Genomic DNA, 19,574 nt, shown 5'->3' with positions numbered 1-19,574 from the left:
ATTCATAAGTAAAAAAGAAAACTTTTCAAAATATTTTGTATTTTCAGTCTTTTGACAAAATTTTGAAAACACGATAGTTTTAAATATTTTGACACTAATTTCTAGAGTTTGAGAAAATTGAATAACCACTAAACTAATATTTCAGTTTGATACCAGCAAGTGTTCAGAAATAAATCGCCTAATGATTGGTATTGGGTTGCCAATTGCTAAAACAAATGGGGAAATGATTGGTATTGGGTCGCCTATTGATAAAACAGGTCGCGAAATGCTTGGTATAACGTCGCCCGTGATAATAACACGTCGCCAAATGATCAGCAAATTCGTCGAAAACAAGCCGGGGCGACCATCGAGCGGCGAATTGCCGGGGGACATGATCAATGTCGGGGCGAGATCGCCTCCGTTCTCGCCCCAACCTCGCTCGTTCTGTGGGGCGATGCTTGGCCAATGATTGGCCGACGATCATTTGCTGCTTGGATATGTCTCATAAGTAAGATCCTGCAATTCGGGAACTTCGTTCCGTAAACAAAAATGCTTTACACTTCAATTTTGTTCATTCACTGATATTTTTACAGCGAACGTCCAAGGCATATGGATAAACATAAAAACCATGTAAGAAAAAAAAAGGCATTTTTTTAAAATTAAATTGGTACTTTCACGATATATGTTCTCAAACTTTACAGTAAAAATTTAGTTATTAATAAAAAGGTGAAAGCGATAAAAGTAAGCTTGTTGTGTGAACAACATATCAATTCTGATTCACAAGAATATAACACTGATAAACACCAAAATAAACTTTTTAATGGTAAATTCTAAAATACACTGTTTTCTTAATAGATAAACAAGTATTCATATTACCAATTTAAAAATCTATCGATTCTTTAGAATCAGAATATACTAGATAACAAGAATAGTGAGATTAATAGGCAAAAAATAATGATACTGAAAACGCAGAATTAAATAGAAACACTTTCCATAACATATAGTAATTTTAAATGCAACCTCAAAAAAAATTACCAGAAAATAAATTTTATTTAAGTATCTGATATATAATTTTCCGTAATCAAATGCCGTTATTATTGTCTTTAAACTGCAGTCAAATCTGGCTTATGAATTACTTCTTATAACGACTGATTGGCATAAACACCAAAACAAAAAAGAAACACCAAATAAACAAACGACTATTTTACGATGTTTAACAAAATGAGTTTAATTGTGACAGCGTGATTTGGCACGCAGGATTCTGACTTTAATTCTTTTTATCAGTCTGTGTATAAGGTTTGGGCGTTGATTATTATTATTATTATTTTACCGTTGAAATCGTGAAATATACAATTCATTGAACCTTACAAAAATACGATACACTTTTCCAGCGAAAAACATATTTAAAGATAAGTGGTATGTTATATTCGAAAATATTTAAAATGTACACATAATGAAAATCGACTTTGAAACGACTTTCTTATTAAAATTATCCTTTAAAAATCGTAGATAATATTATAAATATCTTTCAACACTTTTCTGCAGAAACAGACGCTTTACTTTATTTTATATTGCTTTTACGGAAAATCCACGTAATCAAAGTGTTTCACATTGCGAAGAAATTTGTGTTGTTAAGCAAAGTTCCACTGAATATAAATTTTTCGAATTCTGTAATTCTAATGTACCACAATAAGAAAAACTAAAACAAATTTCGGTTATTCATTTGAAATGAACAGAAAAAATATCAGCTTACACAGATTTAATATATTTGAAAATAATTTATTGCAAATGTATCAAATATGCAGTTATGCATTCACATGCGACAATAAAGGATTCCTTAAATTCCGTCGACGATAAAATTATTTATTGCATACATCACAAACATGCGGTTTATCTTTAGCATGTATTAGTAAATGGGACTTAAAAGTTCCTTTCACAGAAAACGCTTTATTGCACACATCACATATATACTGTCTGTCATTCCTATGTCTCTTTAAATGGGCCTTTAAATAACTTCGTACAGAAAATGCTTTATGGCATGTACCACAAATATATGGTTTCTCATTCGTGTGAGTCCGCAGATGCCTCTTTAAACTTCCTCGGTCAGAAAATGCCTTACTGCAGACATCACAAACGAACGGTTTTTCGTACGTATGCGTCCGTAAATGTATCCTTAAACTTGAAGTTTCAAAAAATGCCTTATTGCACACGTCACAAACATGCGGGTTCTCATTTGTGTGTCTCAGCAAATGAACATTCAGGTTTCCTCGTATAGAAAATGCTTGATTGCATATCTCACACACAAATGGCTTTTCTTTCGTATGCGTCAGAAAATGTTTGTTTAAAGTATTTCGATCAAGAAATGCTTTATTGCATACTTCGCAAATATGCGGTCTCTCTTTTGTATGCCTATTCAAATGGTACATTAATTTTGATTGCACAGTAAATGCTTTATTGCATACAGCACAAACATACGGTTTCTCATTAGTATGTGTCAGTAAATGGGAATTAAAATTTCCTTTGACAGAAAATGTCTTATGGCACTCATCACAAACATACGGTTTCTCGTTCGAATGGGTCCGTAAATGTCTCCTTAAATCTGAGCTTTGAAAAAATGCTTTATTGCACACGTCACACACATGCGGTTTCTCATTCGCGTGTCTCAGTAAATGCACCTTCAAGTCTCTACGATGAGAAAATGCTTGACTGCATATTTCACAAACAAATGACTTCTCTTTCGTATGTGTCAGTAAATGCCTGTTTAAATAGTTTCGGGTGAGAAATCCTTTATTGCAGGCTTCACAAACATGGGGTTTCACATTTGTATGCGTCATCAAATGTTGCTTTAAATTTGATTGTCTAGTAAACACTTTATTGCACACGTGACAACCATAAGGTTTTTCTTCTGTATCGTTTAATAAAAACGGTTTTAAACGTTCTTGTGGGGCAAAAGCTGCACTACCCATCTTGAAGATTTCTCTTTCACACGTTTGCATAAATTTCAATCAATATTTTAATCACTAAATACTTCCGTGCATATAATGTAAAAATAGTTTTTCCTCCTAGCAACAATGAATGCCTTTTTAAATTATGCTTCATAAACAATCATCAATAACTGAGTGCAAAGTTTTTATCTTGTTGTATTATGAAATATTACTGCTTATAAAATGATCTAATATATATAGCATGTAGACGGCACATGTTTTCCATAATCAGCAGAATATTCATAAGAGAATTATTTACTTCCATTTTATATATAACTCATATTGGGTTTCTTCAATATTAATGAGTTGATCATACTATAAGATTTGTTGAAAAGTAAATCATTTACCAAACATATTTAAGGCTAGCTATCTTCGGTGATCAGGAGGCATTTTTAATATCCGTCGTTAATACATTCATCTTACAGTTTTAGAAGCGAAGCACTTGTTCATTTCGCTGTTTCCATAAACCTGAAAAATAAATTACATTAATCTCTATACCTAAGTTATATTTTCAAAACAATTGAATGAATACGTATTTTACGATGTCATTTATAAATTATGCATATAAAGAACAATACTTCTATATATCAATTTCTAAACATATTAATATTCATCGGAATATTAAAATAATATCAAATGAATTTCTGACAAGAAAGTGATGTAGTTTTCCATAATATAATAAAAACTGAACTTTAATACTGTTAAAATTAGGTTAGCAAAGATATGCCTTCATTAAAAATTGATAAATTTGTAAAATACCGAATTTTAAGACGGGCATTCCGAAGATTGTATTGACAAAGCAAGCTGTCGTATATAAAAATAGAGTTTTAAAAAATTTTTAAACAATAAGAGTTTCAGAAATTAATCCTAAAAAAAAACAGAAATTTCAGTTTTAATAAATAAAAGAAAAAAAAAGTGTACACAAATTTTCACGAAATATTCTTGTATGAAAATCGATAGAAGAACAGCAAATTATGCAAGCGTTTAACCCTTTAAAGGGCCATTTTCTTCTAGTCATATTATGTTAAAATATTTTTAGGCTTGAAATTAGAATAAGAAAAGGAATTAATTTAGCCTATTAGATAAATTTAATTTGATTAATTAATTAATTAGGTTAATTAATAATTAAGTAATAAATCAAAACACATCATTTAGTGTAAGATAAAGAACTGAAGCCTCTAAGTTTCTGTCATTCTAAAAAAATGTGTCAGAACTGATGCCAACCTACATAAATTCATACAAAGATTGTTAAATTTGCTAGGAAGCATACTTCCCACGGGTCTAGAAAGGGTTAAATCACAAACATCCATTTTCATTCAAATTTAATTAATTTGTGTTAAGTATGTCTACAAATAATGAAAAAGAAGTGTGCACTGCACAAATAGTTTGTTTTATTAAGGCACATTAAATTCGGCAAAAAATTTTCAGCGATAGAAAAGTACGACTTAGTATTATTTTTTTTTCAAAATTTTAAATGATTAAAAATTAAATAAAATCTTGATGCTATTTAAAAAAATTTGCCTTTTCGAATAGACCAATTTGTTTGCTTTGCAATTTTTCCGCTGAATTTTTGTAATTTATTACAAATAATTTGTCTAATTATCGTCAATGGAGTTCGTGCCTTAGAAATTGAAACTGTTTCCACTGTTTCATTAAATATTTAATTTTGTGATTTTCTTCCGTAGTTGAAAGCAAAGAAAGAAAGATATTGTTTAATATTTAGATAGATAATATGAGGAATAATGTTACCACAAAGATAGAAGATAACTGGAAAATAATATTTTTAATAATATTATGATGTCGCAAGCGTTGACAGTTATATATTTATTAAGACTGCAACAGAGGCGAACCCAGAGAAAATAGAGCGCAGAGTAAATACCAAAGAATCACAAGCATCTATTTTTTCAAACCATAATCACAATTATTTCCCCCTCCCCTGCACCCCACTAAAAATGTAACGAAGCGGGGGAGGAGGGAGCCTAAATTAAACCTATATATTGGAGAGGATCATTACTAAACAGTATTTCATTGATGATTTACAAATGAAAAGCACTGTCAATTCTTAAATAAATTCTAATATCATGACACATTTTTTAAAGAGTTGTACAAATAGAAATGTAGAATTTAGTTCCAAGATTGTATGTCTTAAAAATATAATTCCTTTTATAAAATTAAGAGTCTTTAATTTGTAATAACACATTTAAATTGATTACTTGGAACTCTTTTTATTTTAATTTCCAATCATATAATATATCTAAGATAAACTTTCATAAGAGACTTCAAATATGCTTCAAGAATTTGGAAACATTTTTTTTTTTTTGGAGAATTAAATTAAAGAAATTAACAGCAATCGCTACTGCAGTCATTAAATGAATAAAAAATAGAAATAGAATATGAATAAAAATTTTGTTTTTATTCTGAATATTAAAGAAATTAAAATTGAGAAGAAATAAGTTTTTTTTTTAAATTTAGAATTTTAAATTTTTTTAAATCCTGAAATTAAATTAAGAAAAGGAGATTAAAATCTTGCATTTTTTGAAAAATAAAACAAAGAATTTGGTACTAAACTCTAAAATTTCTAAGATGCAGTAAGGTTATGTGAAAAATTCTGCGATTAATTATGCAGTGCAGCAGTTAAATGTTCATTGGTAGTATGAACTTGACAAATTGAACCAGTTTGTAATACAGAGCAGACATTCTAGCGAATATTTCTTTTTCAAGTACTCCCCTATAATATGATCTAAAAAACTACCAAAGCTTCTATTGTCACTTTTCTGTGAGACAAATTGTCAACAAAATATGTTCTTTTCAGTCTCAAAAATATCCGTTCAATAATTCCTTATTCAATCCATGCCATCTTTCATCACAGTAAAGTTCTAATGATTTATAATTTCTACACTTGCACATTTTCTTATTAATAAAATTTAAATCCAATATTTTTATTTAGTTCAGTTTACAGCAATTCTAAACAATCTATTAGCTATTTCAAAACGCTACTTTGTTTTTTTGATAGAATATTTCGGGGAATATAAATATCACTTTCTAAGCTTATTATTCTAAAGAAGATTTTACATTAATCTTGTTTTATTGAATACTACTTCCATGATTCATTTTTATAATGGCGATATATATGTTTTTGCTTAGCAAAAAAAAAAAAAAAAAGTATTTTCAAACATTTCATTATTTTGTTGTAATGTCAGCAGCAAAATTAGTCCACGGAACTTAAATAATGATTTGAATAAGAAAAATTCCGGGATATACGAATGCGTCATTTTATTTTAAAAAAATAATTTTTGTTTAGATTTGGGAAATTAGAGTTAAAAAAAACTGTATTTATTTTCTTAAATGTGACTGGCTTATACCACAGTGTTTTGATTCTTGCTGATGGTGTCCAATCACTTGCCCTATCTAGTAAATACGTTGACATTTCATGCAGTTGACAAAATTTATCCAATCATGTTTTTAAAACAGCAATAATATGGAAATAGACACAAATTAAGAAACCAGAATACTGCTATGATTTATTGTAGCCTCGTTTGAAAGCTGATTACAAATTTTTAATAAGTTTGACAGCTTGTAGCTAGAATTCTTTTAAGGAATGGATATCCATACGCTTGTAGCTCCGGTTTGAATCCAAGTATCGTGATGAAAATAGTGCCAATCCTGACTTATATCCCTGCTATTTCCAAATATCTGATAACTTTAAAGATGAACCTATCAAAACTTTTTAAATCAGGATCGCCCACCTTCTGAGTGATAGTATATTCTTCTATTCGAAATGTCCTCAATGGTCGTTCTATCCTCTCCCATCCTCCTTCTATTTCCAGATTTATTGCAAAATTAACTTCCTTCGAGCTCAAAAACTGGTTAGATTTCGCCAATTTCGGCAGCCAACTTGAGAATTTCACTACTTTAAAGCTTAATTAATTAATCAGAATGTTCAGTAATAATTAAGTAACTTCTAATTATATTTTATTATAACTTCATTTTTATTATACCCTTTGTAGTGGTAAAATGTAATTCAGACTTCACTAAATTAATTCTCTTAATATTAGCTGTTTTCAACAAACGTATTAAAAATATTTACACTACTGGTCAAAATTAGAGAAATTTTACGTTTTTTCAAGAAGAAGACCCCAAAAAGTAATATATATTTTTTTCATTTAAACTGATATTTTATGGTATAAATGTGGTGGAAAAGTTTCAAGCTTTTGCGTCATCCACCGTGAAACAATCTTCTGTAACGATTGCGTTATCCCGGTAGTTTATTTTAAAATCTATCCGACTGCGAAGGATTTTATTTCGTTTGTTGTGCTGCCGAAGTGCCTTCTCTGTACATTACTTTTCAATTTAAACTGTTCATTTCTTTTTATAATGTGTGCTGCTATTTTCATTCACCAAGAAAACATCTCAAATGTTAGGACTGCTCATCGGTGCGACTGCAGTGAGTCGACTGTTTCACGCATCATAAAGAGATTCAAAACCGAAGTAACTGTAGATAAAATGCCTAGAAGTGGTCGTCTGAGGCTATCTTCTAAAAGTGCTAATGTTTCATTGACATGGTTATTAGGGTGGAACGATTTTTTTTTTTTTTTTTTCAGATTTTAATTTGGCAATAGTGCGGAAAAGTCACTTTTTAGGTTCAAAAACCATATTTAAAAATTTGGTTGCAATATTACATTATCTTGGGGTGCCGCAAAAAGCTTGAAATTTGTAAAAAAGAAATTGGAAAAATTTTAAAAAGTGCCTTTAAAAATTTTTCTCAAATTTTACTTTGGTAATAGTGTGGAAAAGTTGCCTTTTAGGTTCCAAAAGCATATTTAAAAATTTATTTGCAATATTACATTATCTTAAAATGCTGCAAAAAGCATAAAATTTGTAAAAAAATTATAAACTTTGATAAAATATTTTTATGAATTTTTCGTTTAAATAATATTACAGAAGATGATTTTAAATACATATATAAGCATTATAACTGGAAAAAATAATTAATTACAAAGTATAATAATAATTTTAAAAAATTTTGTCAAACATCTCAAATTTTACGTTTTTTACTTCTGTATCCTTAATGATTACAAATGTTACAGCTCCAAAATGTTTGTTTCTACTTCACTGCCACATTAAACTGTTTTTTTTTAAATTAAATTTCGGCATATTCACACGTGAGTCAATTTTTGCTCTTATGTATCCTTCTTTTGCGATTGAACCATAGACATTTTTAGCCGATTCGGCCACCAATTTCACAGCTCTGTCCACTGCTTGCATGTGGCAAGGAAGCTGGGGAAAGTCGATAACTTAGTTCCTTATACTATTTGGTTCAGCTTCAGATGTCTTCTGTATAAAGTTTTAACTTAATATTAAACCGCATAGGCACTTGGTAGTTTTATCGCTTCTTGTATATTTGTATATTTGATGAATCTGATTGGATTGCCCCTTTTTGTAAAGAACACTGGTGTTCTTCAGCGTTGTCATTGTCGCCAGTAATCGTTTCTGATGCACTAGCATTTTTTGCTCGTTCTTGATTAAGCTTAACTATTCTCTGTAGTTCTTTAGTCCTTCTTGCTTCTTTCTTCCTCAAACGCTTGTGGTAGCAATTAGGGATTGCAATACCGGTATACCGGGATACCGAATACCGGTATTTTGAGCCATCTGTACAATTTTGCAATACCGGTATTCACAAGTTTAAATACCGGTTTTTCGGTATTTACTAGAAATTTTTAAAATTGTCTCCACTATAGGTTCAGATATAGCGAACATAGCAAAATAGTATACGTTTTTAACAATGAAGATAATGACAATGTAATTGTTGAAAAAGATATTGCTATTGAGGATGAAATATTAACCTATTGAGAATTGCTTCCTATAATTTATAAAGTTCGAAAAATTGTTCAGATATTTAAACGTTCCCCTATAAAAAGGATATATTACTAAAATATATACGAACTGAAAATAAAACAGAATATATGTTAATATTAGATTCTAAAACATGTTGCCACAGTTTACTCCCAATGATGGAACGATTTTTGAAACTGAGAAATCCAATCCAAAAAGCAATAATCAACTTAAACCTGTAAATTAATTTTTCAGATAGTGAATTCGACTTAATATCTAGAACTATATCAGCTCTACTTCCAATCAAACTGACTATTGAGACATTATGTCGGAGAGATTCTAATTTATTAACAGCTAATGCAACAATAAATTTCATGTGGCAGTCACTGAAAGAACAGCACACATCTGAAGAATTATATATTACATTGAAAAATCGCACAGATGAAAGGCATACCGAAATAGAAAATGTCTTATCATATTTACATAATTATAATGATTTTAAAAATGAAAATTAAAAAGAAGAAAAGGAAATAACCAATTCAAATCTGATTAAGCTTAGAGTAAATTTTCTTAAAATTTTTTACCCACAAACCTATCCACATTCAGTAGAATTCGGTTCAATTATCGAAGATTATGATATCACTACTGTCGATAATGAAAAGGAATTGTCTCTTGAACAAAAATTAGAATTAGCGATGAATTAAAAAAAATTCAACGAACCAAATTACAATACAGAAATCAGCTATATCCAAAACCATGTGACGAGAAATCGGTTTATTTGAAGATGAGGGTATAGAGGTAAATACTTGGAAAAAGTATATCGCGTATTGCTAACAGTACCACCAACGCCGATACATCGTTTTCGACAGCTGATAATTTTTACACAAAATTACTTTTCAGTCTTAATAACAGTACAATTGATGCATTATGTTTTTTAAGATCATATTTCAAAAATTTGTAAAATTACCACAGACTGAATAGTGATATTTGCACTTTTTTTGGGATTTAAATAAATAAGATGTTCCTTTATTTTTTTTTGTGATTATATACTGTTATAATTTATAAGTTACATAGTATTTTTTGTGATATTTACACTCTCTAACAAAAAGTGGCAAATAAAACAAAGAAACACCTGTGTTTTCTTTCATTTTCTAAAATTTCTAATATCGGTATTAATACCGGTATCCCGGTATTAAGATTTAAAAAATACCGAATACCGGTATTGAAATTTTGGTCCGGTATTGCAATCCCTAGTAGCAATATCAGTATTACTTATAACCATTTTCTTGTTAGAGTATTACTTCTTGATCGTTAACTTCTTCTCTAAATTCTGTGAGGTTGAAATCAATCTTATCTGAACATTTTCTGTTTTTAGATTTTAATAAATTCCTGTATTTAGCAGGATAAGCTTTTATCATTTGTGAAATTCTTTTGCAAGAAGCAACGGGAATAGAAGCTATTGACCACTATTGTTCTATTATGGGAACTAAAGTGTTAAATATTTCGAAGAAGAACAGAAGTATTCTTCTCTGAAGCAATTTTGAGGTTATGTTCAATATAAAAGCAGATTTCGTTAGTACTAGATTCGTCAATAGTGTGTTCAACTTCAAGCAAATCACTAAATTTCCCCAAAAACAGAAAAATCCGATAAGTTATATTAAAATCTTTTCTGGTGGAAAGAATTTGACATTTTTTCTTTACTTCATTTTATTCCGAGGAACCAAATTGGATTCCGAAACTGATAATCTGTATATTTTGTTTGTATTTTATTCTTTTTGAAATTAAATATTTTTTTTTATTCAATAACTGAATTATATCTTGCTTTTAGACTAATTTAACATATTCACATAAAAAAAAATATAACTTTAAATGAAAAATTATTACTTTTGGAGGGCTTATTCTAGAAAAAACATAAAATTTTTCAAACTTGCAATACTTTTGACTAATAGTATATATAGTCAAATCCATAAATTTTTTTGAAATACACATGAAAGAAAAAAAAAAAGGCCCTTTCAAATAATGATAACATTGTAGTGACAGATCATTCAGATTGGCAATTATGCTTGGAAAGTGGCGAAATAAATTACGAAATCGATCTAGTTGTTGAGGTTGATGCCTCTCTAAAAGCTTTATTTTACAATATTCTAAAACATTTCTTTTATATATTATCTATATTTTTAGAAATGGATGGGCAGACGACCTTTGATGACGTATATTGGAATGATAGTTCCCATACAAAATAGAAATTGGTTAAATCGGTATATTTTATACTTTATTTAGTCGTTGAGACTAAAATAACCGTTGGAAAAAACTGTACCTTAGAGAGTGTACAATGAAATAATATTTCGAAATATCTCTCAGAAATGGAAGGCGGTTAGAAAAAAAACTATCATTGATATGACATAAAATTCATTTGACCTTCATATGTTCACTGATCGCATTACTTCATATGAAATAAAAAATGGCAAAATCGGTAAACTGTTTGTAGTATAAGAGATGCTTGTTTTGTTTTGCAAATTAATTTAGATACATAAATGATGGCTGAATATTTTGCCGCCAAAAGCTGCCAATTTGTATGTGCTGCCATCTACTGCCCAGTATCTTTATTATTCCAATTAAACTTGACATACACAAATTTTGGAGGCTGGAAATATGCATGTCGGAGCATTTTCTTTTTAAATGCAGTCCTGTCGCGAAAATGCAAGAATCACATTGTGGTTCTTTTGGAATCATTACGTGATCTTAGTTCGCTATATGGTTATGCATTTTTGATAAATAATAAGAAATTATAAATGCATTCATCACTAAAAATATTTTTTAATTATTTTGAGACCTGCTAACAGTAATTCTTCTTCAATTACTTAAAACTAAATCATCAATTTCTAAAATTAAAATTTTCTGGGAGGAAGATATAGATACATGCAAATATTTAGAAGCAAAATTATATAATTTTAAGATGTTTAAAAATAAAAATATTTACCAAAATTTGAAAAGAATCGTGTAACATTTCCTGTAGAGATGTAATGGGTTTCTAGAAGGTTAACTTAAAGACCAATTTCTTCGTCAAATACATTTTTTGATGCCCTTTAGTCCTTCCACATTTCAGCAAGTTCTAAAGTTTTTCCAAAACTTTTTTTTTTAATCGCGACAATATTTCTTGTATTTTGCATTTGAATTTAAATGTCAAGAACCAGTCTCAGTTTAACGCAGAAACGTGTCAAGCAAAAGCAAGAGATTATTATCACGTTCCACAACAGTGCAGAAACACCGGTCTGTGCACAAAAAAGGTGAAAATTCGGGAACTTCGTTCCGTAAACAAAGATACTTTACACCTCATATTTGTTCATTCATAGATATTTTACCTTAGACATCAAAGACATTTATAAATTTAATTACTGTGAAAAAAATTGGGGGTTGGGGGGGAGCGATATTTTTTTATTTTTCGAACCCGGTATTTTGGCTAGATAAAATCTGAAACTTTATTGTAATAATTTAGTTTTTAAAAGAAAAACTCATTGACTGGGTGAAAACTATGTTTCATGAGAATACAATGCCCATAATCACTAAAAATAATCTTTTTAAAAGGAAAATCACTAATTTGCTAATTTTAAATCCGCTATTACGGTCTTTAAACTACAGTCAAATAAGGTTTATCGAGCACCTCTTATGAGCCGGAAAAAAAAGAATTAAGTGAAAATAATTTCCATAAGAATTTGTAATTTTAAAGGGCAAATAAATGCATTCTGAAAAAGAAAAAAAAAAAAGAAAAAAAAGCAGACATTTGATTTAAATATCTCATATGTAATTTTCAGTAACCAATGCCGCTATTATGGTCTTTAAACTATACCCAAATCTGGTTTATCAAGTTATTTTAACTATGTCGGAAAAGAAGAATTAAGTGAAAATAATTTCCATAAGAATTTGTTATTTTAATGGGGAAATAAATGCATTCTGGGGGAAAAAAGTAGAAATTTTATTTAAATATATCATATGTAATTTTCAATAAACAAATGCTGCTATAATGGTCTTTATACTGCAGTCAAATCTAGTTTATCAAGCACCTCTCATAACGATGCCGAAAAAGAAGAATTAAGTGAAAATAATTTCCATAAGAATTCATAATTCTAACTAAGAAATAAATGCCCACTAAAAAAATGAGCGGGAGTGGTTACCCCAAAACCTTTTCGCATACTCTCTCTAATAAAAAGTATTGTGCCAGAGAGCGTCTCGCAAAGCATTTGCGTACAACAGTAGACAATCATTGCCTTTTGAAGTGAATTTAGCATTTTTATTCAATTTATCATGTGATCCTTGATAATCTGTTTTTTCAATTAATCCCTGGTTAAAAGTATCTGAAAATCGAATTAGTGTTTTAGATTGGTTATTACGAAAGGATTAAAACAAAAATTTGATACAAAGCTATAATTGTAGTCACAAAATCTCATTCCAAATTTGATACATTTAAGTTTTTAAGTTCTCACGTTTACATATTTCTGTGTATCGAACTTTATCCACCGAGTTGTCTTCCTTTGTACTTATCGTCTTAACTTATATTCGGACAGACAGAATTCATCCGAATCGTTTGTGCTCAAAATTCATGAAAATCAGTAAATTTGATTAAAGACCGTATTCCGGATATCATCCACCTCTTTTAAAGAATTTTTGAGTTGTCTTCCTAACAGATAGATATAATGCGAAAAATATGTATTTTTTTAATACAGGGGGGGGGGTCTAAAACGTGGAGATTCGACAAAATCTGGAATTCGAATTTTTTGAAGATAACAATACTTTCTCAATATTCTGTATAGGAGAGAACATAAATCAGTTAACTCTTTGCGGTGCACTACCTCTTTAAATTTTAAACTACACACACACACACACACAAAAAAAAAAAAAAAAAAAATTACAGATAACCTATTTTGTCTATTGGGATTTACAGGTTAAATTCCGCGAAGATTGTACTTATCGTTTTAATTTTGGGGATATTCCATCATCTGTAACACTACGACCCTAGAACTCTGAAAAGGCCGACTAAGCGAGCATTGCAGTGAAGCGTGAAAATAGGTAAAATTTCTAGAATTTTAAAAACGCTACACTTTATACCTGTGTAGTGGATTTAGCATGATCAAAGATGCATGCACTACAAGAAGGTATGCTCAGATTCGGTATTGGAGGACAAATTTTGGAGAATTTTGTCCTCCAATGTGAGTTTTTGGAAAAAATTAGTTGAAGTCTCCGAGGCATTTTCAATACAATTAATTTACAAGAAGAATCTGCAGGGATATTTAAATAAAAAATAATCTATAGTAAATAATTAAAAATATTTACACCATTATATAAAACGAACGTTAGAATTCTGACCCTCCCAAAGATTATTCCTTGAAATGAATTCATTTTCCACGGAAAAAGGAGAAAAGCAGGAAATGAAGGCACAGGTGATCTCTTTGCGGCATAGCGTCATGCTGAGTATTACCATCGGCGCAGTGTCCCAGCTAATGGAACACCTAATTTTATCCAACAACTTTACGTATACTTTCTTTATAAAAGAAATTAAGATATATAGAATAAAATACAGTCAATCAAATAACATTTATATTATTTTTATAACAATTATTTTTATAAGAAAAAAATTAACAAAATTCCTTGAAAAAAAATAGGCTTTTAAAATTCGTGCTATAGCTGAAAATTATGGATCAGTTTGATTTAAATTGTCATCTATTATTAAAAAAGAAGGTAAAAAATGAAATTATATATATATATATATAGAGAGAGAGAGAGAGAGATTTTTTTTTTTTGAATATATCATATTTAATTTTAAGAAACAAATGCCGCTATTATTTGTTGTATTGTAATCAAATCTCGCTAATCAAGTACCACTCATAACGATTGATCAGTATAAAGGTAGATATAAAAGAAACTCCCATAACGAAGGTAGTTTTGCAAAATGAATGACGAGGTAACTAACCACCTGACTGGTTTTGTGAAACCAGTCAGGTGAAGATACCGTGACATCAGAAAAACAGCCTGAATTTCTAAGCTAAAAGCATTTATTTAGAGCTTCTTTCGTGATTTTTCTTTTCAAATCAGAAGTGAAATTGCTAAATATATAATTAATTTAATTTTTTAAAAAAACGATACCCTTTGGTAACCGTAACAGTTTACAAATGCTATATGAGAAAGAAGTATTTCAATAATATGTGAGAACAAATACAGGCCCTCAGAAGCTGCATTCTGCATCACAGTTTAGAAAATCTGGAAAAGACTAATAAAAAAAGGAGGAGATAACTGTTTCAGAAAAACATCAACCTTCCAATAAAATATTGAAATGCTGGAAGCGAGGGAAACAGGGCACCGTATTTTCTGAAGAATCAGCCTAATTCGCGGGCGATGAATTAAACTAGCTATAAACTGTGGCGCATTTTTTAGAAATTTTGAAAAGAAAGAGAAACATGCGACTTTATAAGAACTATTTTTAAAGCATTTTATAAATCATAAATTACATTATTATAAATTTTTAACAATATTTTTTCAGAATTGTTACGTTTAACAAGTATTTCGCATTAGGGGAACGAATTATGGTTGTTAAGAGTGGTAGCACAGGATATCAATTTTTAAATTGTAAAAACACAACAATAAGAATTTTTGGCTATTCGTTTGAAAATAAGAGAAATCAACATGCTACACATTTAATACAATTGAACAGAATTTATTGCAAACCAAAGTGCGTAAGCAAATGATTCCTTAAATGGCATCGACGACAAATGTTTTATCGCATACATCGCTAGCATGCGGTTTCTCCTTTGCATACGTCAGTAAATGGCGCTTAAAATTACTTTGCACAGAAAATGTTTTGTTGCACACATCACAACCATACTGTCTATCATTTGTATGTGTGACTAAATGTCTCCTTAAATTGGTTGGATCAGAAAATGCTTTGTGGCATAAATCACAAATATACGGTCTCTCTTTTGCATGCGTCAGTAAATGGCGCTTAAATTACTTTGGACAGAAAATGTTTTGTTGCACACATCACAACCATACTGTCTATCATTTGTATGTATGACTAAATGTGTCCTTAAATTGTTTGGATCAGAAAATGCTTTATGGCATGTATCACAAATATACGGTCTCTCTTTTGCATGCGTCAGTAAATGGCGCTTAAAATTACTTTGGACAGAAAATATTTTGTTGCACACATCACAACCATACTGTCTATCATTTGTATGTTTGACTAAATGTCTCCTTAAATTGGTTGGATCAGAAAATGCTTTGTGGCATGTATCACAAATATACGGTTTCTCTTTTGCATGCGTCAGTAAATGGCGCTTAAAATTACTTTGGGTAGAAAATGTTTTGTTGCACACATCACAACCATACTGTCTATCATTTGTATGTGTGACTAAATGTCTCCTTAAATTGGTTGGATCAGAAAATGCTTTGTGGCATGTATCACAAATATACGGTCTCTCTTTTGTATGCGTCAGTAAATGGCGCTTAACATTACTTTGGGTAGAAAATGTTTTGTTGCACACATCACAACCATACTGTCTATCATTTGTATGTGTGACTAAATGTCCCCTTAAATTGGTTGGATCAGAAAATGCTTTGTGGCATGTATCACAAATATATGGTCTCTCTTTCGTATGAGTTCGTAAATGTCTCTTTAAATTTCCACGTCCAGAAAATGCCTTACAGCATATATCACATATATACGGTCTCTCTTTCGTATGAGTTCGTAAATGTCTCTTTAAATTTCCAAGGACAGAAAATGCTTTCTGACACACGTCACAAACAAACGGTTTTTCGTTTGTATGCGTCCGTAAATGTATCTTTAAACTTGAGGTTTCAAAAAATGTCTTATTACACACATCGCAAACGTGAGGTTTATCTTTCGCGTGTCTCATTAAATGCACCTTCAAGTTTTCACGTAGGGAAAATGCTTGACTGCATATCTCACAAACAAATGGCTTCTCCTTTGTATGTGTCAGTAAATGTTTGTTTAAAATGCTTCGGGTAAGAAATGCTTTATTGCATGCTTCGCAAACATGCGGTTTCACTTTTGCATGCGTCAGCAGCAAATGCTGCTTTAAATTTGATTGTGTTTTAAATGCTTTATTGCATACATTACACACATTACACACATTCTCTCTTGCATGAATCAGTAAATGACGCTTAAAACTTTCTTTGACAGAAAATGCTTTACTGCACACATCACAAATATACTGTCTCTCATTCGCAGGTGTCTCTAAATGTACTTTCAAATTCGTATGAGTCCGCAGATGTCTCTTTAAATTACCTCGTTCCGAAAATGCCTGACTGCACACATCACAAACATACGGTTTCACTTTTGTATGCGTCCGTAAATGGTGCTTTAATGTTTCTTGCCTAATAAATGTTTTACTGCATACATCACAAACATGGAGTTTCTCTTTCGAATGTATCTTCAAATGCCTTTTTAAATAGTCTTGCTTGGAAAATGCTTTATTACACACATCGCAAGCATAAGGTTTTTCTTCCGTATCTTTTAATAAAAGTGGTTTTAAACATTCTTGTGGGGCAAATGCTGCACTACACATCTTGAAGATTTCTCTTTCCCAAGTTTGCATAAATTTCAAACCAAATTTGTTAGTCGCTAAGTATTTTAGTGCACATAACATAAAATTATTTTTCCATCTACTTGTGTCAACAAATGCCCTTTTGAATTATGCTTCATAAAATATCATCAGTAACAGAGAGCAACATTTTTATTTTGTTGTATCGTGTAATATTATTGCTGATAAAATGATCTAATATATATATTGCAGGACGGCATATATTTTTATATATTAGTAGAATATTCATGAGATAATTATTTGCTTCCACTTTATATATCACTCACATAGGGTTTCTACAATATTAATGATGTGATCATGCTATAAGCTTTGTTGTAAAGTAAATCCTTTACAATTTAATATTAGCTATTTTGGGCGATCAGGAGCCATTTTTAATATATATTGTTAATACATACATCTTATAGCTTTAGAAGTGATGCACTTGTTCATTTCGCTGTTTCCATAAACCTGAAAAATAAATTACATTAGTCTCTATATCTTATACCTTCAAACAATTCCAAAGTAATCGAATGAATATATATTTTACAATGTAATTAAGTAATTAAAAATATAAAGAACAATACTTCTATTATCAATAACTAAACATATTAAAAAAATTTAATATTTGTACGAATACGAAAAAAAAAAAATATGAAATGATTCTTCATAGTAGAAAGGAATGTTGTTTTACATGTTATCATAAAAATTGATTTAATATTGCTAAAATAACGGTAGCAAAGATATGCATTCATTAAAAATTCATAAAAATGTAAAAACCGAATTTTAAAATGCGTATTCAGACGTTTCTATTTACAAGGCAAGCTATCGAAACTAAAAATAATGTTTTAAAACATCTTTTGCACAATAATGGCTTTGAAAATTAATGCTGAAAAAAAATAAATTTGAGGTTTGACTCATAAAAAAGAATACACTTTCCAGATGCTGTAAAATGGTAATAGTCAAAGGCTCGCACCGGCTCTACGAACCGTAAGTTAGATATCCTCTTAAAGCTTGTATCTATTATTAAGTGACATAGGCAAACAGCGTGTGTGTCATGTGATTAATAAGGCGGCGTTTGCAGTTAAAACGGCTTTTTGCGTACTTCAATTTAGCAAATTCTGCAACTTTTGTATAACGGCATTTTCAATCGCGACTCGAAACAAGTGCAAAAAATTAGAAAAACTATCCATCAATGGCATGAAAAATTTGAAACTACGGCCAATTTATTCAAAGATAAAAGTCCTGGACGACCGACTGTATATCCGACAGATTTTGCACTTGCATTCAACGAAGTACAGGGAAATCACTACTAGAAGTGAATCGAGAATTGCAGACTTCTCAGCCCAGTACCTGGAGAATTTTGAGAAAGAAGCTGAAAATGATTCCATACAAAGTGCAGGTGTTGCAAAATCTGAAGTATTTTGATAAACAGAAGCGCTTTCACTTTTCATACGATATACAGCTTGGTTTTGAAAATAGCGATTGTGACGATACCTTAGTTTTTACCGATGAAGAAAAATTTCACTTCGTGGGAAGGTAGACAAGCACTACATTGTCTTTTGGGGAACAGAGAATCCCAAATTCAGAAAGCAACAACTGCGAGATTTCCTTAAGGCAAATGTGTTCTGTGCAGTGACCAAAAAGAAACTGTACGGCCCCCTGTTTATACGAATAAATTCGCATTTTAGCACTTATTTTTTAGATATGTCAACTTAATTCTTCAATTCAATGGAGCACCCCCATACTGGTCGGCCAACGTGCGAAATTATCTCGATGAACATCTCCCCTTATAATAATAAAACTGTATATTCTCTAAGAGGAAATCCTGAGACAAAGTCCTCCAGGCCCAACTGATTTCAACTGGTACAGATCATGACCTACTAATTATGTCAAAGACCCTTTTCAAAGAGAAATCTCAAACACACTATTTCACAGATTCTGTCAATTTTTATCGCAAACTTGAGAATTTCGACCTCTGAAGCATAACGAAGTAAAGCTTAGTAATTATTGTGTAACATATTTTATTGTAACTGTAACTTTATGATACCTTTCGATGCAAGATGTAGTTCGTTAAAGTTGATTAACAGGACTAAATTAATTTTGTTACGAAATTCACTAACTTTGATTTGATATAGTTCGTTAAAGTCGACTAACAGAACTAACTTAATTTTGTTATGATTGTTACATA

General features: G+C 30.3%; 2 protein-coding genes across 2 annotated transcripts; both read right to left on the bottom strand.

The window, feature by feature from the left end:
* Nucleotides 1-374: 374 nt before the first annotated feature.
* LOC129975334 (zinc finger protein 559-like) lies at nucleotides 375-2,945 on the bottom strand. Its single transcript, XM_056088396.1, has 2 exons — nucleotides 2,539-2,945; nucleotides 375-495 (listed from the first exon to the last, which is right to left on the bottom strand). Exons 1-2 carry the CDS (start codon nucleotides 2,943-2,945, stop codon nucleotides 375-377), a joined length of 528 nt encoding a protein of 175 aa, XP_055944371.1.
* Nucleotides 2,946-15,772: 12,827 nt separating this feature from the next.
* Nucleotides 15,773-17,371, bottom strand: LOC129975332 (zinc finger protein 26-like). Its single transcript, XM_056088395.1, has one exon. It carries the CDS (start codon nucleotides 17,369-17,371, stop codon nucleotides 15,773-15,775), a length of 1,599 nt encoding a protein of 532 aa, XP_055944370.1.
* Between the last annotated feature and the right edge of the window lie 2,203 nt (nucleotides 17,372-19,574).

This window comes from Argiope bruennichi, chromosome 7, assembly GCF_947563725.1.
Source record: "Argiope bruennichi chromosome 7, qqArgBrue1.1, whole genome shotgun sequence".
Lineage (NCBI taxonomy): Eukaryota > Metazoa > Arthropoda > Arachnida > Araneae > Araneidae > Argiope > Argiope bruennichi.
Note: the sequence above shows the minus strand (reverse complement) of the source record. Positions and strands in the feature narration are given on the sequence as shown.